Source organism: Pseudonaja textilis, chromosome 17 (assembly GCF_049901715.1).
Source record: "Pseudonaja textilis isolate UNSWEBS1 chromosome 17, rPseTex1.2, whole genome shotgun sequence".
NCBI lineage: Eukaryota > Metazoa > Chordata > Lepidosauria > Squamata > Elapidae > Pseudonaja > Pseudonaja textilis.
Window position 1 is genome coordinate 1,284,316 of NC_142006.1, and position 25,992 is coordinate 1,310,307.

Here is a 25,992-nt window from a genome sequence, read left to right on the forward strand (position 1 = left end):
TTAAAAAGGTTTGCTTTTATCTCTGTTTGGTGTTCGTTTACTTGGAACAAGGTTTGGGTCAGAACACAATCTGGTCTGAGAATATGAAGCTCTGACTTTTCCAAATCGCCATCCCTCAACTATCAAAGCTCCCAATTTTCTTTTAAAAGGAAAAGCTAAAAGGTAGGAACGAAAGAAAAACAAAACATTGGTAATCAAAGAAAAAGAAGAAATGGAATATTATATGGTATGGGGTTTATTTTATCGATGGCTGGAAAACAAAATAAATTAAAATGGACTAGATGAATATATAAACTCATAAGATTGTTAGGAAATAGATATATTAAATAATAGATATAAGAAAATGTGATTATTGTTACATGGATATGTTTTGAATTTAATTGGAAGCACAAGATATATGTTCCCAGTCGACACACGGTTGAAATGAAATGGAATTGTTGTAAAATAAATTATATATATTATATATATATATGTTTTCTGAGGTTCTCATGGGTATTTAGTATGTGGATCTTTGGTTATTTGGGTTTTCTCCCGCGTAAGATTGGCAGTATCTTGGCAGATTGGCAGCAGCGCTGGAGAAACCCGAATAACCAAAGATCCATATATATATATAGGACAGTTATATATATAGGACAGTTTATTCATGTTGCAATTTCCTTTTTTAAATATATATATATATATATATATATTTAAAAGGGAAATTTACAACATGAATAAACTGTTGCCGCCCTCCTCACAACCTGGAGGCTATTCAACTTTACATTTCTGAAGTACACTTATGTCTTTTGATTTCTGCGATAACGTGAGTTCCACAGGACGGCTGGGGACACTTCCGACCCTGCCACCAATCCAGGAAAAGAGCAGATTCTAAATATTCTACTGCAGGATCAGGTTGCTGCAAGCAATCTCTCTGCTACTCTTCCTATCCCAACTCTCTTTCATACTGTTTGCTTCACGCAGTTCCCCCCGCCCGCCCCCCGAAAAAGGTCACCATTCCCAAATCCATTTGGAGCCCAAAAGGTATCAAATGTTCGCAAACCTGTTTCCCTGCTGATAGGGTTCTTTCTTTTGGTAAAGGTTCTGATCCGTGTTGTACCAATATCTCTGATCGTAAAGCCGAGGATCTCGGAACCTGGCATCATAATTTGAAGGGTAACGATCTTAAAAGAGAAGAGGGGAACAATTAGTCATCGTAGAGGCTCTGCACTCTTACCAGATCGGATCCCTAAGAACACCTGGTATCTGCTAACATGCTACATTTGCCAGCCATCCTACTGTATAGTGTAGCAGTTAGCAGAGATTAGACGACCTGAGGCATCTCAGGAAACAACAACTGAATGGAAAACTGCTGGTGACCTTCTACCGCTGCACCAGAGAGAGCATCTTAACTGACTGCACCTCTGTAGGGTTTGCCAATTGCACAGTGGCCGATAGGACAGCACTCCAGAGGGTGAACGTCATTGCCCAGAGGATCACTGGTTGCCCTCTCCCCTCTTTGGAAGAGCTTTAGAGTTCCCGCTGCCTTAAGAAAGTTCAAAACATTCTTTTTCTTTTTGATATTATCTTTATAAAACATTATCAAGGTTGATTTGGTATGATCTTATGATTTATTGTAAAATAAATTAAGCAAATTATAGTTATCTCGTTAAAATATGAATTAACAAAATTATGATATTTTTTTTTTAGTGATGATATTAGGTTATACAATTATTGATTGATAATATGAGCTATTATGTAATATAATTATACTAGTGACTGGGAAATGGATGCACAAAAAAAAGTGGTAAACTAATCGATGCATGGTATGTAAACTTATGAAGAAGGATATTTTTATGTTTTTTGTGTTATGTTTATGTTAATGTTGTTATGTATGCTTATGCTTGTTATTAAAAAATAAAAAAAAATATTCAAAAAAAAAAAAAGAAAGTTCAAAACATCCTCAAAGATCCATCTCATCCTGGGAACGCATTTTTTGAACGATTACCATCTGGCAGACGGTACAGGATAATAATAAAAACAAGGACAAATAGGCTGAAAAACAGCTTCTCTCCCAGGGCAGGAGCTCTGTTGAATTCTACCGTATAGGGCAATACGAATGCAATATCCGGGGTTTTCAATTCAATTGTATAGAATCTGAAGGATGTCTGCTCGCTTTTTATTTTTATAGTTATAATGTACACTGAAGATGGCATTTAATTTTGTTGTACGAGGTGCAATGACAATAAACTTTGGTTTCACTACAGCTTGCTGAGCAAACGGCTGGTGTTCCAGGCAACATTAAGCTACAGACATGAAGATTCCAACATGGCACTCATGGCACTTTCCCCCACCTGCCCCCCCACTCCCCAAACTAAATAAATCATGCGTTGAATTAAAACACTGCTTAGCTGATATTCTGCAAGGCAACGCACCAGCTGCCAACTTTAAATTTAGGCCTAACATGTTTTCAAATTCCAAATGTGCCCGTTGGTCTCAAAAGGTTTATGAACAGCATAATTCACATATTAGCAAACCCAACCCTAACCCTAACCCTAACCTTGTAGCTTTGGAAGGTTATCGGACTCCAGCTTTTGTGCGTTAGAAAGATTCAAGAGATTATTAGAGGCTTCACAGAAAGAATAATAACTGAAGGCTAACAGAGAGATTCTGCCCTCCTAGAGTTAGTCTTCCTTCCTTGAGCGGAAAAACCACCCATTTCAGATGAATGGATTTTTACCCAGATATATGTTTCCCTGAAAATGGGTGGTGCACAATCAGGAGACTGTAAATTCAATCCTAGGGTGAGGCAGATATTTCTCTCCCTGAGCACACAATGAGAATAAGTCTGTTGAGGAAAACTCTGCATCGGTGACAGGAAGGGCATCCGGCCAGTAAACACTCAGCTCCATTCAGATGCCCAGACTCCACCCCGATGCAAGGAATTAAAAGAAGATGTGCGTCCCTGAAAAATTCCAGGAAACAAATTTATTAGGGTGCTTACACGATCTTCCATCTCAGACAAACAAGGGACTCAACGTTTTGACTTCAGCAGAATTTCCTCCCAACGAAATGCTCAAACGTTATGATCCAAGAGTTTTAAAAGAGCCGTTCATGTAACGGTTTCATTTTCGGGTTTTTTTTTTACAACAGTACTAAACAAGGTCAGCACCAGCCCAAATGGATTCTACGCTTCGGGAATCTCACAGCTCCCTGAGATTCATTCTGATAAATTCCCATTGCTGCATTTGTTGATGTGGGGAAATGACACATTTGGTGTTGTGTTATCATTCTTCAAGGCACAACCGCCCCTTGGACTTTCCTCGCAGATGACAGGGTGTGGAGCCCTGGTAAAGATGCCAATCTGGGGCGGAGAAATATCGTTCTGTATCTAAGGGGTCCAGAATTCTGTCTTCTGGGAGGAGAGGGGTACCTGAGAGCCACCAGAGCCTGAACTACAACTCCCAGAAACCCTTGGCTTGACCACTGATAAGAGATGCTTGGCGTCCTTAACTGAGCAAGGGTCCCTCAAACCATTTTACTGCTTCAAAATACAGCTGGTTCAAAGGGGAAAACCCATGTCTCCTCTCAGTCAGCCGGATTTAAATCAGGATTTATCAAGAATTATCAGGATTTATCAAGAATTATCAGGATTTACCAAGAATTATCTGGCATCTTTTTACGTGTGAACGCATGTTGCCTCTGTCCCTGAAATCGAGGTGGTATTCAATTTATGACCTCATCCCTTAATAGCTGTTGGAAATCACATCCGGCAATTGTAAAATGCTGTGCCAACATCTTTCACCACAATCACACGATCCCATTTGGGAGCCCGGCAAAGGATTTGCGATGTCCCACAGCCACAGGCAATTTTCAACGGGGTTTGTTTTGCTGGTTTCCGTTCACAAACAACCATTTGGGATGGCTAAATTGACTGCTTTGATTAAAGAACATAAAATACAAGTACTTTCATTTCTACTTGGAAACCATTTCTGGACTTTGTGCTTGGGGCGGGGCAGGGGAGAATGAAATTTTGAGTTTGAGTTTTACCGATTAGGTAGATTTGTTGTGATAGAAATGGCTGAGTTTCTTTTATTATGAAAAAGTAGAAAAGTTGAGGGTAGATCTTAATGCCTTATTTTACCGCACCAAAGGGAGTAGGAAGTCAATGTCTTTTTTCCCCCTCTTTTTCCCTGGCTTTTCCTCACTATCCACTTCCCTTATTCCTTGCCCAATTTCCTTAATGTTTCTTTTTGTATTCTTTTTGTATGTCATATTATAAACTAATAAAATTATGTCAACAAAAACAAACAAAAACCCCAACTACTGGAAGAATGGACTCAATACAACTGTAGTATTTGCTTAACGACAACAAAACATGCCATCAAACCAGATCCGGTCCCATAGGTGCTTCAAACTTAAGACCATAACAATTTAAGACCAGAAACGCAGTCCCAATTGCGGTTGTAATTGTACCTGTAGCTTGCTCAAACTTTTCATGTTTTTAAATTAGCCTTTACAAAGATGAGAAAGAAAATAACAGGCTAGGGGAGTTCGTATATTAAAATTGGCATATTCTGCTGTAGGAGCAAATCCTTACCTCCGTTATCATAGGGATTTGAGTAATAGTCTCCGTAGTAGCCATTCCACCCACTTTTGGTGTTGTAGTAGTCGTCGGGGTAATCTTGTCTTGGGGGCGGGGGAGAGAGAAAAGATTGAAAATCATTGAGACTTAGGCTAGCAACGCACACAGATGGGAAGCACTGCTGAAAAATGCACAGGGGCTTCTTAGAGCTGAAACACATCGGTTAGTTTGTCTATGCAGGTCATGGTTGTCCCAAAGGTGCTTTTACTCAAGAAACAAATGGACTTTCTGGTTTTTTTCTGAAGACTTTTCGCTTCTCATCCAAGAAGCTTCTTCAGCTCTGATTGAATGGTGGGGTGGTGGTGGAAGGATTTATACTCCTTGCCGACAGCTGGACATTGGCGTTCTTTTAGTGAGGCTCCACACCCATTTGCACTACTGCTCAGGTGACTCTGAGGTCACAGACAAACTGCCAAGTGGCCTCATTGACTCCCTCAAAGGATGCAAGTAACCAGCTGGCTGCAAGGAGTATAAATCCTTCCACCCCCCACCATTCAATCAGAGCTGAAGAAGCTTCTTGGATGAGAAGCAAAACGCCTTCAAAGAAAAACCAGAAAGTCTAATGGCCTCTTGAAAAAAGCACTATTGGGACATTAGCTACTAGTTTCTTGAGAAATGCCAAATTCCTTCCTTCCTTCCTTCCTTCCTTCCTCCTTCCTTCCTTCCCTGCCTGCCTCCCTCTCATTCTCAATTAATTCCTTCCTTCCTTCCTTCCTTCCTTCCTTCCTTCCTTCCTTCCTTCCTTCCTTCCTTCCTTCCTTCCTTCCTTCCTTCCTCTCATTCTCAATCCCTGCCTTCCTGCCTTCCATTCTCCTTCCTCCCTCCCTCCCTCTCTCTCTCACACACACACGATCTGTTTTTTTCCTTCCCAGAGATCAAGATGTTTGTGTGAGTCCTGTCTATTTTTTGCAGTTCTTCCTCAGGAGCAAAACTGGACGTGGAAGGTGATCGATTCTGATGAGAAAGGAAAATCTAGTTGCCTTTTCAAAAGTCTACTTGCCCTTCAGACAACCATGACCTGGGCAACTGAGAATCTCCCTAAGTCTAGGATGTAAGGACAATCAATCAAATATAAATCAATACATTTCTGGGTCTCATGCTTTACAGCACTAAGTTTTAAGTACCCTGTACAGGTAAGTCCCTGACTTCTAACCAGTTGCCTTGTGACCACTTGAAGTCACAATGGGCATCCCCAAAGGGTATGTACAACCTGGTTCCGAAGTTACTGATGGCTGCCCGCCCCACAAAACCCCTCATGGATTTACTTTATTTTTGCCAGGTTTAGTAACAGCAGTAAGTCGAGGTCTGCCTGTGACCAAAATTTCGCCACCGAGGAAAAAAGGCCAGCCTATTTCAGCAGCCGGCCTTTTCTCGTTGTCTTTGAAAGTACCAAATTTCACAAGGAAGTCCAGCAGTGAAGGAGGGAACTGCATGGAGAAAAGGATCCTGAGCCACACTGTGGTCTGCAGAGAGGACGTTTAAGCAGAACTTTACCCAAAAATGTCTGTGATGAGAAAGAGAGCCGGGCACCCATGTGAAGAAAACCTCAAAGGCCAGTAAAAAAAGTCTTTTACTGGACCAGCTTTCAGGGAAAAAAAAAAGCCACATTCCTTTCTCAAGGGCTTTTTCAGGAGCGTCTGGGATTAACTGAGCGGTCCTTGAAAAAGGAATTTCTAGAATGGGCCGAAGAAAAGCGTTTTATATTAGCCCTTCCTTCCTTCTCCCTTTTGCCAAAATGCCTTCCGAGACGTCGGCGCTGGCGGTCTGCTTACCTCGACTGGGGCCTGTCCGAAGTGTGGCTGGCTCTTGAACTGGGCCGCTCCTGGGGCTCAGGGTACCAGTAGCTCCCCGCGTCTCGATAGGCAGCCGACTGGTCATACTGCTTGTAGGAAGAGTTGTACTGGCCATACGGGTCCTCCGAGAGACCGGAAAGGTTACAGTTAACGCAGGAGCAAGGCGAGAGGCCAGCCAAGTGTTTGGCCACGCTCTTTTCCCACCAGGCGAGATTCCAAGTTAACAAAGGCGGCTTGAGAAGCCTCACAACAAAGAACCCAAAAGCAAAATCCCGGGTGAGAAATCGAACGGCCGGGAGCTGATTACAGCCCAGCTGCCCAAAGGCCAATAAATAAATAAACGGATAGGTAAGGAGCTGAGTCCTATGATGAAGACGATGGGTGGGTGGGTGGTTTATATCTCACATTCAGGGGCCTTCCCAGATTCCTCTCCTAAAACAGCCCTGTAGGGTAGGCTGGGCAGAGAGAGACAGGGAGAGAGAGACCGTTGACTTTCTTTCAATGCCGTTGTGACTTTGAATGAATGGCTGTGAAGTCAAGGGCTTCTGTTTCAAACGTGGAATGTTTCGATGATCCTTTTGCCAGAAATCCGCTTCCCCATTCTTCCAATTTTTCGAGAGCTTTCTCTCACCCAAACCTTCTGTGCTTCCACCTAAACCAGTGGTGCCTAACCTTTTTGGGTTCCTGCGCCAACCATTGTGAGCGTGCTTGCCAGCACCCAGAAGGCAATGCACGCGGGGCGCCCCCATGCACCCTGCACATGTTCGTGCAATCCCCCCCGCCGGGGGGCCTTATCTGCACTGCGCCTCCCAGATGATTTTCGGCTCATTTGAGGCCTTTTTCGGCCTCCCAGAGGCTTGAGGAAAGCCTCTGCAGCCTTTGCGGTCGAAAAATAGGCCCGTTTTGTCACTTTGGGTATTTCCGGAAATACAGGAAGTGATGAAACAGGCTTATTTTTTGGCCTGCAAAGGCTGCAGAGGCTTTCCTCAAGCCTCTGGGAGGCCGAAAAAGGATTCAAATGGGCCGAAAATCAGCTGGGAGGTGCGCACATGTGCAGTGAGGTAAGTTTGCCTGCAGCTCACGTGCCGGCACAAACACCTCTGCGTGCCACCTGTGGGATGCGCGCCATGGGTTTGCCATCACGGATCTAAATGAAGCTCTCATTCTTTTCAATGTGTTTTTCTCTTTCCTTTTGTTTTTGGTTTTCCCCGTAACTATTTGTGGCCTTTGAAACATACAAAAGCCGAAAGGCCTCTGATAGGTTCGGGGAGGGGGTGGGGGCTTGGATTGCCACCACCTATCCCCTCTGGAGGCAGCCTTGGAAGCAAAGAACCCCCTCCTCCTCCTCCTCTCTGGCCAATCATTCTGGCCTTCAGCAGAAACAGCCCCCTCCCCAGCCTGAAAAACGCCCTCTGCAATTGCTCCGGCTGGGAAGAGTTTTCACTGAAGAAATCCCCCCCGAACGTGAATGCGTGCAGAATGTCTTTAAGCCAGGGGTCTTCAAACTTGACGGCTTCAAGACTTGTGGACTTCAACTCCCAGAATTCCTGAGCTAACATGACTGGAGGAGGAATTCTGGGAGTTGAAGTCCACAAGTCTTAAAGCCGTCAAGTTTGAAGACCCCTGGCTTAAGCAGAGGTGGGTATTCAGCCAATTCTGACCGGTTCTGGAGAACCGGCAGCAGAAATGTTGAGTAGTTTGGAAAACCAGCCAATCCCGTTTCTAACTGGCCCCGCCAACCCCGTCTCTTCTCTGCCTCCCATCGAGTCCCAGCTGATCGGCTGGGTCTCCTTTGGTTGCCCTGCCCAGGAGAACGGAGCTGGAAAGCAGGTTAGTGGGGTGGGGAGGGAATGGGGATTTTGCAGTATATCCTTCCCCTGCCACGCCCATCAAGCCACACCCACCAAGCCACGCCCACAGAGCTGGTAGTAAGAAATTCTGAATCCCACCACTGGTCTTAAGCCTCAGCCCACCCCAGCCAGGATCTCCCCCCCCCCCGGCCCCAGCCCCGAGAATCCTCCTGAGGGTGGCTAAACAGAGCCCGTTTCACTCTTACCTGGTAGTAAAGCTGAGCGACTCTAGGATCCACCGGTGGGTAGGAGTAGCTGTCGTAGGGGTGCCGGTAGTAGTAGTAGGAGCTGGGAGGTGGGCCGTAAGCGTTCTGGGGGTTCTGCGAAGAAGGGTATTGCTGCTCGTGGTGCGAAGGGGGACGAGCAGGTTGGGGGCCGCTTGGGGCTGTGGATCCAGGAGGAGGAGGAGGAGGAGGAGGCCCCATGCCAGGGGGGATGCGGGGATCCTGCCGGAAGTCGGTGCCTGTCTGAGGATGGCTGGGCGGTGGCGGGGCTGAACTGACTTCCGAGGGGCCGCCGGGGCAAGGCTTCGGACTCGGTGCCGGGTCATGCGGGTTTCCCGGAGGCATCTGGAGGTTGGGGGAAACGGAAGAATGCCGAGGAGCTGCATGGCCTTGCTCCGAGGGCGCCCCTCGATCGGAGGGCATGGCGGGCCCCACGTCCTTGGTTACCTGCCGATAGAACTGCTGCGGGCCTCGAGGCTGGGGGTTGCCGGAGCCAGCCGGGCCGGGGGCCGGAGGAAACGCCGGGCTGCCCGAAAGGAGCTGGCCAAGCCCTGCCCTGCTGAGCTCCTGGGACTTCGCCCCGGCCAAATCCAGGGGTTTGGAAAGCTCCTGGCCATGGGGAGCGTTCTGGGACCAGCCAGGAAGGTTATGGCTGGCGTGGGAGAGGGAAACGCCAGCCGTGGGTTGGCCAGCGCTTTCCACAGGCAGCCCTTCTGCAGCAGGGGGCTGGGGGGCTTCCATAGCCAAGTTGAGGGGCCCTTGAGAGCCAGACTGAACCAGGGACTTGGGGGCGGCAGTTTCGGCTGAGCTAAGCGGGCCGTGGAAGAAAGGGGGGTTGGAGTGGACTAAGCCCCCAGGCGGGTTTTCCCCCGACAGGCTGTAGCTCCTGTTCCTCTCCAGCAGAGGCATCCCACTGGCGCCCAGGTCCTTGGCCGAGGGGCTCTTCTCGGGCTGGCCCAGCTGAAGGGCAAGCGAGGGACCGGCGGGGGCAGCCAAGCTGCCGAACTGACTCGGCTGAGCCAGCAAGACCGGCTGGTTCTGAAGCATCTCCGTCAGCGGGGAGGAAAGGAGGCTGGCATAACCCAGGCTCCTCTGAGAGCCCGCGGCCTCTTCGTCCCCCAGCTTGGGAGGGTTTTCCAGGTTTTCGGACGGGAGGCTTCCGGCTTGGGGCCCCGGCTTGCTCGGCAGGGCCTCCTCCGGGGGCTGAACCACCTGCTTGGCCGGGACGTAGACCGCAGGGGCAGCCGGGGCAAGGAGCACGTTGCCCCCAAAACTGGGCAGCTCGTTGTGCGCCCAGAGGGTGGTGGCCGGGCTCTCGCACTTCTTCCCCAGGCCCTGAGCTCTGGTGGTTGGTCTCTTCTCCATCCCTGCCCCACCGGCCGGCTGACGGGGGCTTCCACTGCCGCTGCCCGCAAGGGAGAGGGGCAAGGCATGGGCTGGGGCCAGGAAGAGGGTTTCCAGGTTGTCGGGAGGTTGCTCCAGGTTCCCCGGGGAGGCCACTGCAACCGTCGAGCTCCTCTGGCTACTCCTTTGGCTGGGCCGATCCTCCCTCAGCTCGGCCACCACCTTGGCCTGGTCGGTCTCCGCAGGCTTCACCCCCAGGCTGTGGGCCCTGACCGGCTCAAAGGAGCTGTTGATGCTGGTCTGGAAGACGCCCGTGGGCTTGGGGGGGCTAGGCGTGGGCGCCTGGGAGGGGGGGCTGTGGTAATTCTTGCCGGGCTCCTGCTGCGCCGCGTCTGTTCCGAGTGGAGAGGAGTCGATCTGCTTAAAAAAGCCGCGGGAAGCCTCCTGTTCGGGCTTCCCTCTTTCCTGCTGGATGAAGGTGCCGGGCTCTTGCGGGCGGGCAGGGCCGGGCGCGACCCTGGGGCTCAAGTTGCTGTAGTTGGAAGAGACGCTGTCGGGCCGGACGGGCCGTGGGAACGCGCTGGGGGCCTCCAGGTTGGCTCCTCCTTCCGCATGGCTCCCGCCGTGGTTCTTGGGCAGCAGTGGAGCCAGAGAGGCGTAGCGGCCGGAATCCGAGGCCGCCCCTGGGGACGAAGGGTGCTGCGAGGGGGGCTCCCTGGGCAGAACCTCCTGGTTCTGGACACACTCCTGGTTTTCCACGTTTTCATACAGCCCGCTGGCAGAGCAGCTCCCCCCTGCTCGTGAGACAAGGCTGGCTTGCTCCTCTCCCGCGACAACCGCCGTCCGAAGGAAGCGCTGGGCGTCTCCTTCTTTGGGCGCCGCCTCGGCCGCCAGTGCCGCGCTAGCCTGGGCGGGCGCAAAAGGAGCCGGCGGCCCTTGGGGGCCGTGCAAAGGCTGGTAATAGGTGTGTCCCATGGTCTGCTGGAAAGCATCCACGTCCGGTCTGGCAGCAGCGTGGCTGTTGGCTTCGGATGAGAGGATTTCCTCGTTTTCGGCCTCGTCCCCCTTGAAAAACATCGAAATGGTCCCGGCATCTGCGTCGTCCAGGCACGGCCTGCTACCTGCTTCGGTCACCCCTTGGGCGGGGCCAGGGGGGCTGTTTTCCTGAGAAGTGGGCTGGCCCGAGGGATGCGTGGCTTCCAGGGGCTGCAAGTAGAAGTGTTCTTGCGGGAGCTGGCCGGTCCAGGCACTGGTGCCTGTGGGGCTCTGCCAAGTGCTACTGGGGGGCAGAGTCACATTGGAGGCCTCAGCAAGCATGAAGGGCGCCTGGGGGGCACCGGGGAGCCCAGGCGGGTGAGGGGGAGTCGGGTGGGGATCCAGCTGGGGGCCCGGCTGGGAAACGGAGAGGCTGGCCTGGGCAGCACCCCCAAAGGCATTCCGGGACAGGCGCTCTGGGGAAGGCAAGTAAGCAGAGCTCTGGGGAGGCATCCACTGAGGCACCGTCTGCTGGAGGAGGGAGAAGGCGGGCAATGGTGGCGGGGCCGCACCGGGGTTGCCTGGATTCCTGCTCACGTCGGGCCTGCCCGGCAGCCTGTCTGGGACGGAAGCCAAGAGAGAATGTTCGGGGCCGATTCTCGTGGGCTGAGGCGGCTCCACAGTGGGGCGCAGGGCGTGTTCTGGGCTTGGATGCACTTCGGTGCTGTTGGGCACCCCTTTGGGAAAGGCTGACGCGGAGGGCGTGGAAATGGAAAAGGAGCCCCCAGCTTCCGAGTGAGGCGCTGAGACCGACGTTAACGATGGAGCGGGTGCCTGAGGAAGGTGCCCAGAAGAGGGGTGAAGAGGAACAGCGGATGACGGAGGGAAAGCCAGTGAAGAAGAGCCCGGGTCTCCGTGGGGCGCGTTGCTCAGCGGGGAGCTCCGGGGGCCTTGTTTGCCAAAGGCAAAGGGGTCTGTCACTGGTTGCACAGGCCCAGCTGCCGCCGCCGCCGCCACCCCGGCGGGGGCGTTTGGGCGCCTACCGTAGGGGCCATTTCGCCAATGCATGTTCCACGAGGGGGCAAGAGGAGGGGGGCCTCCGACCCCCGGCGGAGCTGCCTGAGGAGGGGGCTGCATGATCGAAGTGGAGCCAAGTCACTTGCCACCTGAAGAGGAGCAGCAGACGGAGAGGGGCGGGCTTGCCTTCATGGGCCCAAGCTGGAACGAAGAAGACAGAAAAGGGCAAAATCAGTGGCAAAATCCTCGATATATTCCCGCTTCCTCAGCCCACCTCTGAAGTTACGATAGCACTGGACAAGCTGTGGTTTCGTTGACTTTGTTGTCACTGCATGTTGTACAATGAAATTAAATACCATCTTCGGTGTACTCTACAGTAGAATTTAATGGAGTTCCTGCCCTGGGATAGAAGCTGTTTTTCAGCCTATTTGTCCTTGTTTTTATTACTATTCTGTACCATCTGCCAGATGGTCATCGTTCAAAAAAAGGGTGCCCAGGATGAGATGGATCTTTGAGGATGTTCTGAACTTTCTTAAGGCAGCAGGAGCTCTAAAGCTCTTCCAAAGAGGGGAGGGGGCAACCCATGATCCCCTAGGCCAGGCTTGTCCAACCTGCGGCCCAAGGGCCGCATGCAGCCCAGGTCACCTTGTAATGCAGCCCAGTGCCCACCCTAACCTTCATGCCAGAGCCAGTGAGGAGGAGGAGGAGAAGCAGGCGCGAGGCAGGGCGAGGCGAGCGCCAGGCCAAGCAGCAACAGAAAAAGCAGGCGCCGTCAGAGCGCCACCTCCTGCTGTTGCCACCACCGCCATCGCCACCGCTTCTGCCCCCGCCGCTTCTGCCCCCACTGCCACTTCTGCCCCTGCCATCGCTGCCGCTTCTGCCCCCGCCACCACTGCCCCCGCCGCTGCTGCTGCTGCTGCCTTCCAGTCCTGCCTCATCCAGCTGGGCCATTTGCAGCAGGAGAGGTAGGCGCAAGGCGGGCGAGTTTCTCCCCGCAAAATTTGGCCGGAAAATAAACCATGATAAAAAAACGTGATAAAAATAAATAATTTTTAATAAATAATTAATAATAAAAACATCTCACTAACTTCATTTCCAAATAAATTTAATATGTTAACTATGTTTTCTATGGTTTTTTTGGATGATCAGGTATCATTACTGTTATTTTATTTTATGTGCGGCCCAAACCAAATTTTCATCTTCTAATGTGGCCCAGGGAAGGTGAAAGGTTGGACACCCCTGCCCTAGGCAATGATATGAACCCTTTGGAGCTAAGATACCCTCTAGGGTGCAGCAGTAGGAGGTCACCAGCAGTTACAACTGAGCCTTGGAGCTCCGGCTGTTCCAGCATCTCTACCACTGGGCGATGGGCACTTTGCAAGCTCCCCTGGCGGCTTCCCCAGAAAGTCAGTGGGGCAGCAGGCAGGGAAGGTTGCAAGCCTCTGGGGTAGGACATGCCTTCTCCTTCAGCCCCACTACGCCTCTCACGCTCCTGTGCGGCTCTCCACATCCCCAGCCCCGACCTGCCTGGTGCCTCTTGGGTGACCCCTCTTGCGCCCTTCCCCGCCCAGCAGCAGCCACTCACCCACCTGCCAGTCTGGGATAAGACTCTTCAATAACTTTGGTTTTGGTCAGCTGGCAGGACGTTCCCTCACCTAAGGACTATGAAATTCAGCTAATGGTGGCAACCGGGATTGCCGAGATGGTAGTCATTAAGGGATGCGGTCGTAATTTACGATTGCATCCCTTAACGATGGAACTTCTGGCCCCGATTGACATCGTAAGTCAAGGGCTACACTTGCTACCCCATAAAGAATATGGATTACTGGAGATGAAATAAAGCATCTTTGGGGGGGGGGGGGGGAAGGAATCTGAAATATGTAATGTTTATAAAGCCCAATTTGAATATGCTAACTATGTTGGCTGGCTTGCAGGAATCTCTCCATTCATAGCCGCTTCTTGGGGCTCCATTGGAGGCCTGCCTTCTTCTTTGTCTTCTTCCACACAATACCGCCTCTTTTCAGTCCATGAAACAACACCAGGGATTATGGAGGAAGCTAGGACTGCGTGGCGCAAGCAAGGCTTCTATTTTGATTTTCTTAAATCTTGAAAATTCTAGGCCCGGTAGGGATTCTGGCACCTGAATAAGCTTAGCTGCTTCCTTATTGGTCTATAATTTATGTTCTTTGATAAAGGCTTGCCTTTGGATCAAGGGAACAATACTTTCATTTCTAGTAGTGGGTTGCAGGCCTGATTCTTCCCTCCAACTCCATCAGCTATTGGGGGGGGGGGGAGATCAGGAGTGGGCAGGGCTAGAAAGAAAAGCACGCTCCCAAAAGCCTCCTCTGTGGTTTTGAATGACACCCATCTCTTGCCCTCTGACTGATAGGCAGCCTGTTATTTCTTCCCAATACATTTGGTAGAGTAGGTCAACGGTACCCAAAAACCTTTGACAGCCTCCTGGCAAATCTCCAGAGACAAGGGACACGTTTCCACCCATGACATGGATTTGCATCTGTCACTGTTTGTCATTTGCTTTCAAATCACTGTTAACTACAAGAACATCACGGGATCTGGGAAGCAAACATTTCGGTGGGCAATTCATCGGAACCAGGAGTCGGGTTCAGCCTTCCTCGGGGTGTCTTTCAGGATTTCGCCTCCCAAATGGTGGGGTGTGAGCAAAGGGCTGGCTCGTCCTTAAGGGACAATATCTGAGCTATGAACTCATTTAGTCTTCCTGGCTCTGCGTTTGGCCTTTTACAGGGGTCGGACACCCTAGTGCAAAGCAAAAGAAAATACTCCCAGATTTTGTTAATATTTAACTGAAATTTCTTGTTCTGAGAAGTCTGTTGTGCCTACCCAAGCCACCTCCGTGATATTTTGGACAAAAAACATGCACGTCAGTGGGCTGGAAAACTGAATACCAGGTTCACACATGCCTTGGTTCAGCAAGGTGTGTGAATCCCACCACTGTAACAAGAACTCAAGAAATCACATTTAAAGCACATTTTCTGTTTAGTACAAAATTCTGCTAAGTCACATAATTCTATCACTGGCTCCTCAAAAACAGGAAAAGCATTCAAGAGAAGCCCCTATCCTTTTTCCTCAATACCTGTACGACTTAAGAGTAAAAGACAGTTGTCAATGTGAAAGTGACACAGAAAATAACTATTCTGTTTTACAGATAATTACCAAAAAATGAAGTTTTGAACTGGAGCGAGGCAAGAATGAGAAGAGATGAATTAAAGACAGCAAAGTTGTCTTCACTTTAAAGACAACCAAGGAGGAATAATAACCTGAAGCAGTAAGAAAGTCCCTGGGCTTATAGCTGATCACACTAAAGCTAGTGTGGTTGCATTAAGAAAATTCTGGTCTCCAAATCAGAGGCACTGTAGTAACAAAATGTACTTTATTCAGCACTAAACAAATCTCATCTGACATGCCGGGTGCAATCTTGGCTGCTCTCCTTAAAGCAAGCCAGGAGAAGCACAAAGGTATTAAGCTATAGAGACAGTTCTTCAAAGAACTGTTTAAAATGGATATATTCATTGGGGAAGAAAATCGAATGGAATGGGATAGCTGTTTTCAAATAACTGGTAACTGCCACCAAAAAAAAGAAGAAAACATTTGAGAGAGATACTCACAGCAACTGCTATGTTCCCCAAATTCAAACAGCTTAGATTTGGGCTATGGGACCTCTGATTTGTATCTTATTCCACCAAGTGGGACCTTTCAAATGTTATTTTCTGCTATCTGAAAGATACTTTATTTTAAAAGGAACTCCCTACTTATTTCTTAACTTTTTTCATTAAAGCTATTAGAAATTATTGTTTAATTGGTTTTGTTGCTGGTGGTTGTAAATGCTCCATTTTTAAAAAAAAGTCTTATTCTCCCTTCAGTGCCATGAACAAGTCTAACAAGCCTCTTACAAGAGAGTAGAGAAGTACTGTTATGTTATTTATAAGGAACTTTCCATATTACATTTAATTAGTAATTTAATTACTAGTAGCTAAAAAGAACAGAAATCATAGGTGGATTTACAGTTTAAAGAAAGATTCAGACTTCTGCTGTGATTAGAGACGCCGATGATAGCAAAGGTGAGTTTCCAAAAACACTGGCAACCCATCCAAGCTTGTTCAATCCGAACAAGACCAACTGAATGTGGCTTATGTCTCTAGCAAGACCATCAATTCAAACTCTAAAGTGACCATAAAACGCACCTCCACTCACCAAGGAGATCTAATTACTGAAAAAACGAATCATCTGATTGTGGAGAACATCAGCCTGAGCAAGGGAAGGCCGAGAAGAAACATGCTCTACTCGACCTTCCTGATATTTCAGAATCCACAAGTGCGTTTCACCACAAGTATTGCGTAAGCCTTCCAAATGTGGTTGATATATATATTCCCAAAACTTCTCAAAGGGTTTGTAGCACCTCAGGTCCTCTTATGGCCTCATTCCCCTCAGAGTGACCCTTATTTTTACATGGTCTAAGTCCACAGAAATGGGTTCAGAAATGGACAACCCTCCATGCATATTACCCTGCATTAGAATGACACGATTGCTCCACTTTGCCAGCTGCCTGGCATGTGGGTGCACGGAGACAGGAAAAAAGTCACATCATGTTTTAATGTAGGCCAGGCTGCCAAGGCTAAAACCCAGATCCAGGCAGTCCTGGACTTACGATCACAGTTGAGTCCAAAATATCTGTCAAGTGAGGACCCACACCTGAACTTCCAACATCTGCCTTCCTTGTGACCACGTCACTTTATTTTGGGCGCTCGGCAATTGGACATTTACAGCTGTGCGCTGTTTGTCCTGTGCTTACAGCACCACGATTTATGACATTTTTTGCAGGAAACAAGCATTTACAGGGAGTCCTCAACTTATGACAATGGAGGTGAGACATTAGTTGAGTGACTTCCCCCCTATTTTACCAGCTTTCTTCCCACCGTTGTTACGTGAATCCCTGCAGGTGATAAGTTAGCAACCCGGTCATTCAGTGAATCTGGCTTCCTCACTGAATCTGGGGACTGCATGATTTTGGGGACACAGCAACTGTCACAAGTATGAAGCAGCTGCCAAGCATCTGGATGTTGAAGGGGAGGCTGCAAAGATTGCCACTGTGAAAAACTGGTGCCAAGTCCTTTTTTCCAGTGCAGTCATAAACTCTAAACGGTCACTAAATGCCGTTGTAAGTCGAGGACTACCTGTATTCCAGTACCTGACACGTCACCTGTCGCATACATGCAGTTTCGGAGGCTGTGCATTATTACTACAGTCCGTGCTGTCTGTGGCTCTGCACCCCTTCCCCCAGCAACTACCCTTCCTTGGGGGGAGGGGGGGCTTCACTCATGGGGGGGGCAGCCAACTTGGCACCCTCTTTCGCTTCTTGCACCCCAGGGGCAGCTGCTGCGGGGTCTCTGTGCGAATTCTCCTTCTGCTTCCTGGGTCCAAAGGCCTCAATTTGGACTACCCCGCCCCCTCCAAATGCCCAGTTTAATTTTTCTTTTAAAACGAAATAGTCCTCGACTTGCAACAGTTCAGTAACAGTGCAAAGTTGCAACAGCATGGGGGAAAAAGGGGCTTATGACCGCTTTCCACACTTAAGGACCATTGCCGTATCCCCGTGGTCCCGTTTTGCAGGATGCTCGACATGTAACGGCCGCAGCGTCCCCTGAGGAGTCATGCCATCCCCTTCGGCGACCTCCCGACAAGCCAAGTGTGGCTTGGGGAAGCCCAATTCGCTTAACGACGAGTGTTACTAACCGGACCACCGCAGCGATTCACTTTAAGAAGGGGGGGGAGGGGGCGAGAAAAGTAGCAAATGGGGCAAACCCCACTTGAACAAACGTCTCCCTTTAAACCAAGCAGATTTGGGGGGTCCCGTTGGTGGGGTGGTCGTAAGTCGAGGATCCCCGTGCCAGGGAAGGGAGGATCGACTCTCTCTCCTTCAGGGACCCGGGAGGGGAGGGTGGGGGGTTCTCAAAGCCGGGGGGGGGGCAGGGAGACGTGGCAGATCGAGCCTGTGGGCGCCTCTCCCTCGTCCCTCTTGCCCGGCTATCCTCCCCGCTCAGGGAAGAGCCAGGAACTATCCACGATGGCCAATGAGGTAGACTTCTCCTGAAGCGGGAGGCTTCCTCCCCTTACCCTCCTGCCCTCCTCATCAAGCCCCCGCCCTCTGCAGCCGGGACCAGGGCTCCCCGATCCTCCTTCACCCCGAAAAGTCACCTGGCGGGGGTCTCCCTCAGCAAGTGCCGGCGCCGGTTCCTTCCTTCGCCACAGCACCAGCGAGCCCAGCCGCCACCGCCGCCATCTTGCAACATCCGGCTCCAGCGGCAGCGCTGACGTGTCACGTTTCGCCCCGTGCGCGTGACGTCACCACGCACGGCCTGGCCCAGCCCTGCCCTAAACGCGGGGAGGGGCACCTAGAGCTACGAAAGAAGAGTCGTCTCCCCCACTCCTCACCGAATCCAGGCGTGGCCAACATGAGATCGGACACCAGGAGGCAGCAACGCACGGACGTAAGTCGGCGTGCGACGGCCACTTTTTCCTCGTGAGTTGGCTTTAAACGCACGTCACGTGGCCGTTCATTCCTGAAGTCACGCCCCCCCCGGAGGAGTATAAGAGAGTGGACTTGCAAGTTTATGTGGATTGTGTTTCTCTTTAATTCCTATCTCTAAGGAGACATGTCAAACCTTTTTTTTTTAATTTGTTATTTAAATGCCTCAACAGCTGCTTCCAGATCCAGCCGAAGACACGTGGCCAAAGAGCTTCTGTGGCTAGAGCGGTTCCTCTAACTAACTAGCTCGTCTAGGCGACTTTCACAGGGAGACCGGAAGTGTCCCGAATGTGTCCACGTTTTCCTGCTCTGGTGGGGGCGGGGGGAGGAAAAAAAAGCCCCGGAGCATTTTCGTTCCTGGGCGATTGCAACCTGTCGCCCCTGGCAGCTGGAGGCGGAAAGAGGCGAAATAGGACACCGGGCGCTTTTGCCTGGCTTGCCTCTGAGCAGGGTGACGGAACGGCAGAAATATTTGGAAGGCACCTTGGAGGCCTTCTGGTGCAGGGGTCTCCAGCCCTGGCGGACTTCAACTCCCAGAATCCCCCAACCAGCAAAGATGGCGGCCGGGGGGGGGATTCCAGGCTTCTCCACTTCCATCCCACTTCTGCAGCAGAAGCGGCTGGAGAAGGTAGCCGTGAAAGGACAGGTTGACGCGAATCCATCTAACCTTTGCTCTTTGCATTTGTTAAAGAAGTTGCGTGTCCTATTTTGCTAAATATGGGAATCGTTTGTTAGGAATTCGTTCTGTAAGAGAATTGGATCCTTTTCTACCTGCGTTCTCGCCTCTGCAATTGGCTTGAGAGCTGGGGACACATCCTTGGAGACAATTCCCAGGGACATCCTGGTCCACAGGAGCACAAACACGCAAGGACGAGGCGTACTGTGTAAAATAACGAAGTATGGACAGAGCACGGACAAAGAACGCTCCATGGATAAGGACGGGGAGGCGTTGCCCACATTAATAGCGAACTTTTTGTCTCTGATTGGACAAACTGAGTTTTTATGAGTGTAAAGTGTGTATAATACTCTGAGCCACTCTCGCAGAGTGTGGCTATTACATGCATTTTGCCTGTTTTGGACATAGTATCCACCCAGACTTTTTTGCTTTGGCCAAAGAATGTGTCGTGCAGTACTGTATGGCGAACTGTTTTACCTTGTACTGCCTTGCTTATCTAAAAATAAAACGTTACTTGGCCAAGGTTGGGGACGCCTGTGCAAGGTGGAGACCCTAAATAGGAAGTCCTGAATTTTACAACAGTTCGTTTAGTGTCTGTAGAGATTCTCAGTCATCCATGTCCTGGTTGTCCGAGAGGAGGGGAAACTTTTTTGTTCAAATCTTAACATTTACTACTTATAAAGCTTTGAAAATCTCAGAATATCAGGCTGGACTGGAAAAGTAATAAAGGCGGCTGTGGCACACTATTTTGTATTGTAAAAAAGAAATGACATGGTTGTATCTGTAAAAGTACCAGGTGTTGATTTTTTACTAGTGTAAACTAAGGTGACCAACTGTCCTCCTTTAGGGAGGACTGTCCTCCCTTTGTAAGTTCTTTCCTCCCTTGAAAAGCGCCCTCCTCCATGTCTTCCTTTTTGATATTTGAAGACTAATCTGCAAATCTCTGTATTTAATCGAATCCGATCCGTTGTGTGTGATGTGATGTGATGTATTTGTATTTGGCATGTCGATTCATCAAGGCTCGGTACAGTGCGGCAAGACATGATTATGAGGCGCATGTGCTCCACACAGGAGTATTGTTTTGAGAGAGGGTACTGTGTGCAAGAATGCACCACGCGCAAGTGGCTTTGTTTTTTTTCTTCAATTTATTTGCGTCCTCCTTTTCACTGTAGAAAAGTTGGTCAGCTTATGTAAACGTGGATCAATTTCTCTTTTGTTTTCCAGGGTCAAAAGATCCAATTGTCCATTGGGTGAAAATCACTGGTTTGTAATAGCTGGGAAATTTTCCATAATAGGATAGGGTTAAATTTACTTGTGATTTTTCCCAGCAAAATTTACATTTGCAGCCTGACACACTTGGGCCAGATAAGTTCCAGTGTGCATGTCAGAAGTGCTGAAGTCACCGCTCTGTTTTACAGATAAGCTGGTGTGGAGTGACCTGATGATTTCAAGATCAGTTTCATTTTCCAAGCTGTTTCTTCTCCATGATTAACCTCCATGATTAAGTTTTCTGGAAACTAGAAAGGCCTAGTACCTTGGTAGAACTTTGGTCAACCTGATTAAAGGTATTTCCTTAATGAGCTCTGAGGAATATCTCTTACAATCAACATAGAGGAATAATTTTTTATCTCGCTGAAATAAGAATGTAAAAATGCTTTTAAGGATTTGAGTGGTGCAGTGTCCTAGAGGTGGAGCTCTCGCATCACAATTAGGCTATGAGTTCAGTTCTAGGTAGAGGCAGATATTCCTCTCTCTGGGCACAATGAGAATTTATCTGCTGACTATAACTCCACATTGGTGACAGGAAGGGCATCTGGCCAGTAAACACTCTGCTCCATTCAGTTGCCCAGACGCCACCCCACATGGGATTATGCGGTCATTAAAAGATGGCTGCTTTTAAGGATTTCCATGTCGGAAAAGATGCCACACATTTCCTTCCGTGAATTAAATTATCTAATCTGAAAGAAAAGTAAAACCACAGCCAACGTTAAATGCCTACTGACATAGTTTATTGCAAATTGTGTAACAAAATAAAATAAAAGGCATCATTTTTTGCAAATTACAATTTTGCATGGTTCTTTTTTTTTTAATTACAGGTTTGCTTGTTTTAATCTCCCACATCTCTTGACTTATAAACTACAGTCTATTTTATAAAAAACATAAAAAGATTTGACACCAAGAAGTGGGTGTTAACAATCACTTGTTGTGGAGACGTCCCAGCACTTTCCTTTATCCTAAGGGTGGAAGAGGGTCTCCAGAGCAAAAAAAGAAGCTTGGAAAATGATCAGATTCCCACAAGAGAGGATGCCAGTGTGCTCAACATCTGAACATCTTCCCCAGGGTTACAGTTCATGAAAACATGTACCATCTTGCCCTAAGATGCCAGTGCAGCTACAGATCAGTCCTACCTGGGCAAATCTCAGGAGATGTTCCTTGGAAAGCAATTCTCGACTTACAACTATAATTGGGACCGGAATAGCGTCCATTCCTAAGCGATGTGCTCACCGAATTATCTCCAGTTTTACCGGGTGTTTTTTTTTTTTTTTGCCATCATTCAGTGAATCACTGTGGTCATTAAGTAAATCCATCTTGTGACCTCAGGACACTGCAACCATCCATCCACATGGGCTGGTTGCAAAGTGCCTGAATTATGCTCACAGAGCCCCTGGGATTTTCACTAAGTGTGAGGCCGTGGGTCCCTGTTTTCCGTCTAATTTTGAATGGTTAATCAACTAATGACTAGATCAAAGGCGTTCATGTCGCATTTACTCCAAAGGACGTAGCACAGGTTTGCAACCTCACCAGCTGAGCTGGTTTTATTCTTCCCTTGAGCAATATTTTCAACAACCTCCACCAGTGCAATGCTTTCTTTCAGTTTAATCATTTAGATTTTTTAAACAAAATCCACCCATATCGTTTTATGCATATATAAAAAAAAAGACTCCGTATATTTACAAAACATTAGCTTTGCCATAGGCGCATACTGTATATATATATATATTTGTATACAAATTCAGCTGTTCCGCCTGCTAGGCTGGCGCCGTTCTCTAAAAGAGAATAATACAACCATCGCAAACCCAGAGGTGCCAATCCGAAAAAGCAGGCGGTTCTTTCCGCCAAAGGACAAAAACGGATCCCCCGCCCCACCCCTGCTTTCCGATGGCAATTCTGTCGTGAGAATTAGGTGGGTTCCTGCAATCAAATGCAGGGATTTTGGCTTTCTGGAATTGGGTAGAAGTTGATGCTATCGAACAGTGGTCAAGTAGTGGGACCCCCCGCTCCGTTTGCCCTTCTGGAAACCCCAAATTTGAAGCGGTGCCCAGTCTTCTCCAGCTGCGTGGAGAGATGCAACACAGATTAAAGACAGTCTTTAATCCACAATGCCCACAGCTTCAAGACACTGACCTGGCTCATGAATGCGCTTTGGAGGCCAGGAGACTGGCAGAAGAAGTTGGACTTTGATCAATGAAGATCATTTTCCCTCTATAGTGCCTGTCCCTAGAAGGGCAGAACCCTTTAAATCCATGTCCCAAAGTTGATTTATTTTTATTAAAGGCAATTAGACTTTGTTTCTCCTTGAAGACATTTTGCCTTCTCACCCAAGAAGCTCCTTCGGTGCCAACCTATCCATTCATACTAACGTTTCTGCCCAATGAAGCAGAACTGAAGAAGGTTCTTGGATGAGAAGTGAAATGTCTTCAAAGACCAGTTACCTTTTGGAAAAGGGAAAAAAAAATGCACCCTTGGGACAGCCATGACCAGGAGGATGACAGAGAACCTCCGAAGACTTTTAAATGCATGGAAACCCGCCCCCCATTTCTCATTCCCAACCTCCATTAGTTTTCCCAACCTGGGGGCTTTCCCTAACCTCTGGGTCTACCATCACCCACTGCCACATAGAAGGCAAGCACTGGAAAGAGATTCCCAATCCTGCCTTCCTATGAAATGCCATCTCCATCTCTTGACGGGTTCTAGGCCAACAGCTCCTGTGCAGGAGTCCCATGGAGATGACAAACTGGGTTTTCCAACAGACCTTCACCCTTTCTTCAGAGCTATCTCAACATCTCTTCTTGTTAACTTTGTCCTTCCTTCAAGACTGTTCTTAGGTACAGTGCCCAGGATCGAGTTAGGATCACAACCGCCTTGTTGTTTAAAAAACAACAACAAAAAACGCAAGGCGTGGCTTTCTTATTCTACGCTCAATCTTTGCAGGCTTCCCTTTCTTTTTAAACATCTGCAACAAGAAGGGCACATCTGTTGGGTGAGAGAGAGAGAGAGAGGAGAGAAGCATTTTTGGAAATCCATTTGTAGCTTCAAATCTCAAATCCTGGTTTTTGATCGCAGGCAGTTATTTAAAATAAATAAAGGAAAACGTTCCGCTTTCATGCAAAAGAGATGGATGAAACTATGTAATACTGAAATTTTAATAAAAAAAGGTTCACGATCCATATATATATATCAGTTCTTCTCCGCCTTGGACTTTCACCCCAGCCACATGCTTTAAGATGGGTGGAATTCAGTTTGAATTGGTTGACACCCCTTCAAGTTGCCAAGGTTGAAGAAGTCTGCCCTCTGTCAATCTCTCACATGCATGGGCAGCCCAAGGGGGTATCGGATACTCTTTCCCAGAATTCCCACCTGCCACGATGGCTAACAATTTTTGGAGGGAATCTAGGACACCTAGAAGCATCCAGATGTAGAAAGCCGACACGCCTATATGTCTATATCATCAACACCCAGGGAATATTTTAAAGCGCTCTTTAAAAAATAAACCATCAACTTATATTTAAATTATTTTTTTCCTCATATAGGTACATTTTTTAAAAAAACAAAAACAAAATTGCCCCTCCCCTTTTTAAAAATTCTGTTTTAAAAATGAACAGGAAAAAAAAAATATCCTGATCAATAAATACGTGTCGTTTGACAATTATGGATCTTTGATTGTAGCTTTACAGAAGAAATCTTTCTCCAGGCCAAAAAGTAAAAAGCACGATACAAATGTTTGGTTTTTTAAAAAAAGATGTCAATTTCAAAAAGTCCCCGTTAATAGATCCTTCTATTTCTTAGAATAGTAAATGCAGCCCATGGAATTCTTAACACAACATATAAATAAAGCGGCAGTGTTTTCACATAAAAGTACATAAATAAATACTACAAGAAGAGGAAGAACGCGGTGAAGTTTCCAACTTACAATGTATGCAAAAATATTTTTTTTTTAAAAAAAAAGGAGGAAGAAAAAAGGGATTTCTCCACTTCAGCCAAGGGAGGGAAGGAAGGGGGGTCTGTCCATCTCATAGGGCAGCTCAGGTGCAACCAGCTCCCCCCTTTACTTGAAAGCTTCCGGGATGCGCCCCACCTGAGGCTGCACGCTGGTGGGCGGGCTCGAGATGCCTTCCGACCAATCTGAGAGATTGGAGTGGGGGGAGGAGCTTGACCACTGGTCCGGCGACTCCGGCGAGGGCGTGAGGAAGGGGTGGTCGGGCCCCTGGAGTGGGTGGCTGGGTGTGTGGTCCATGGGGGAGGGGTAGCTGTGCTGGGAAGGCGGAGTCAGGAACTGGGGTGTGGCCAGAGCCTGGGACAGGCCGGGGGGCAGGGAGGTCGCCAGCACCTGGGTGTCCTGGGGCAGGATGGCGTGGACCGCCAACGCACCGCTGTTCATTGCTGGCTGCAGCTCCGCCTGGCTCAGCTCGTTCCCCAGGAAGGTGGAACCCACTTGGGGGGCAGAGTTCGTGGCCCCGCCGTGGCCCTGCGGAGGGGGCTGCGGCGGCTGCTGCTGCTGCGCCTGCTGGGGTTGCAGCAGGTGTGGCTGGGAGTGGGCGGGCAGGAGGCCCCCGGGGACCGCTTGGTAGGCCATCATGGGGGCCAGATTTGTGCCGGGGAGGTTGTTGTGCAGGGACGCCAGCAGCCCATGGGGGCAGGGCCTGGCTGGCGGGGTGTGTGCCCTGCGGAGGGCGCTCCTCATCGGGTTGTATTGCCCGGGCACCAGGCTGTTCTGCAGGCGGTTCAGCCACTCACACTGGCTCCCGCCGACGGCGAAGTTGAGCGAGGCCCTGCCCAGGAGGGCGCTGGCGCTGGAGACGGGTAGGTGGGAGAGGCGAGGAGGGGCCCCCGGCTGCTCAAAGGGCTGCATCGGGCCCAGATCTGCCTTGCCGACCAGGTTGAGTTGGCTGATGCTGAGGTGGCCGTCCGGCATTCCGGGCAGGTGGTTGAGGGACATGGCAGGGGAGGCCTGGAAGGGGGAGGTCATCAGAGGCGGGGAGGCCACATCCGACAGGTAGCCATGTGGAGACTCCAGGGAGTTGACCGGGGAGAGGACGCCGGAGCCATCCAGCAGGCAGGCCTTGGCCTCCTGCGACTTCTTCCGGGGGGCCTTGAGGCCCTTCGGCTCCTTCCCGTTGCAGCTCAGCGCTTTGGTGCTTGGCTTCCGGGCCTTCTTGCCCTGTAGGCCCGGCTTCAGGTTGCCCAGGTAGCCGCTCGGCGAGCAGAGGGGCGGAGAGAGGGTGGGGCCCCCCAGAGGCCCACCGTTGTGCATGGGGGGGCTCCGCACCAGGTTGTACTCATCCAGGAGGCGGACGATGTCGTGGTGCAAGCGCTCCTGGGCGATGTCCCGGGGCAGGCGGTCCATGTGATCGGTGATGTCGCGGTTGGCAAAGCTGTCCAGCAGGACTTTGGCCGTTTCGTAGCTGCCTTCTTTGGCCGCCAGGAACAAGGGCGTCTCTTCCTAAAAGACAGGAAAGCGGGACGTCAGGCCCCCCTCTCCTCTGAATCCCTCAGGCTTCCCCGTGGCCTCGCCTTGGATTTGAGCCACGTTTTGGTCCTTTGGCCCATCACTGTCCAGCTCATGTCCCTCCCTCTCTACCATCCACGAGACCCTTGGCCGTTTTCACTCCCGTCCCCCATCCCAACCAAAACTTTGTGGGCCGTGTGGGA

At 49.5% G+C, this 25,992-nt stretch overlaps 2 protein-coding genes across 7 annotated transcripts in view; both read right to left on the reverse strand.

The window, feature by feature from the left end:
• Window positions 1-18,198, reverse strand: part of SEC16A (SEC16 homolog A, endoplasmic reticulum export factor) — a 63,601-nt gene extending 45,403 nt beyond the window's left edge. For 4 of the 6 annotated variants that reach the window (XM_087914373.1, XM_087914369.1, XM_087914370.1 and 1 more), the window contains exons 1-5: window positions 18,056-18,198; window positions 8,471-12,025; window positions 6,394-6,536; window positions 4,577-4,665; window positions 1,040-1,160 (exon numbers count right to left, since the gene is read on the reverse strand). In XM_087914373.1, the coding sequence (XP_087770499.1) occupies window positions 1,040-1,160; window positions 4,577-4,665; window positions 6,394-6,536; window positions 8,471-11,944 (3,827 nt within the window). In that variant the 5' untranslated portion in view covers window positions 11,945-12,025; window positions 18,056-18,198. The remainder of the gene's footprint in view (window positions 1-1,039; window positions 1,161-4,576; window positions 4,666-6,393; window positions 6,537-8,470; window positions 12,026-18,055) is intronic. The other 2 variants (XM_087914374.1, XM_087914371.1) reach the window with 1 other exon arrangement.
• A 4,754-nt stretch (window positions 18,199-22,952) lies between these two features.
• Window positions 22,953-25,992, reverse strand: part of NOTCH1 (notch receptor 1) — a 105,835-nt gene continuing 102,795 nt past the window's right edge. The window contains 1 exon segment of the mRNA XM_087914367.1: window positions 22,953-25,783. Coding sequence (XP_087770493.1) covers window positions 24,389-25,783 — 1,395 coding nt within the window. The 3' untranslated portion in view covers window positions 22,953-24,388.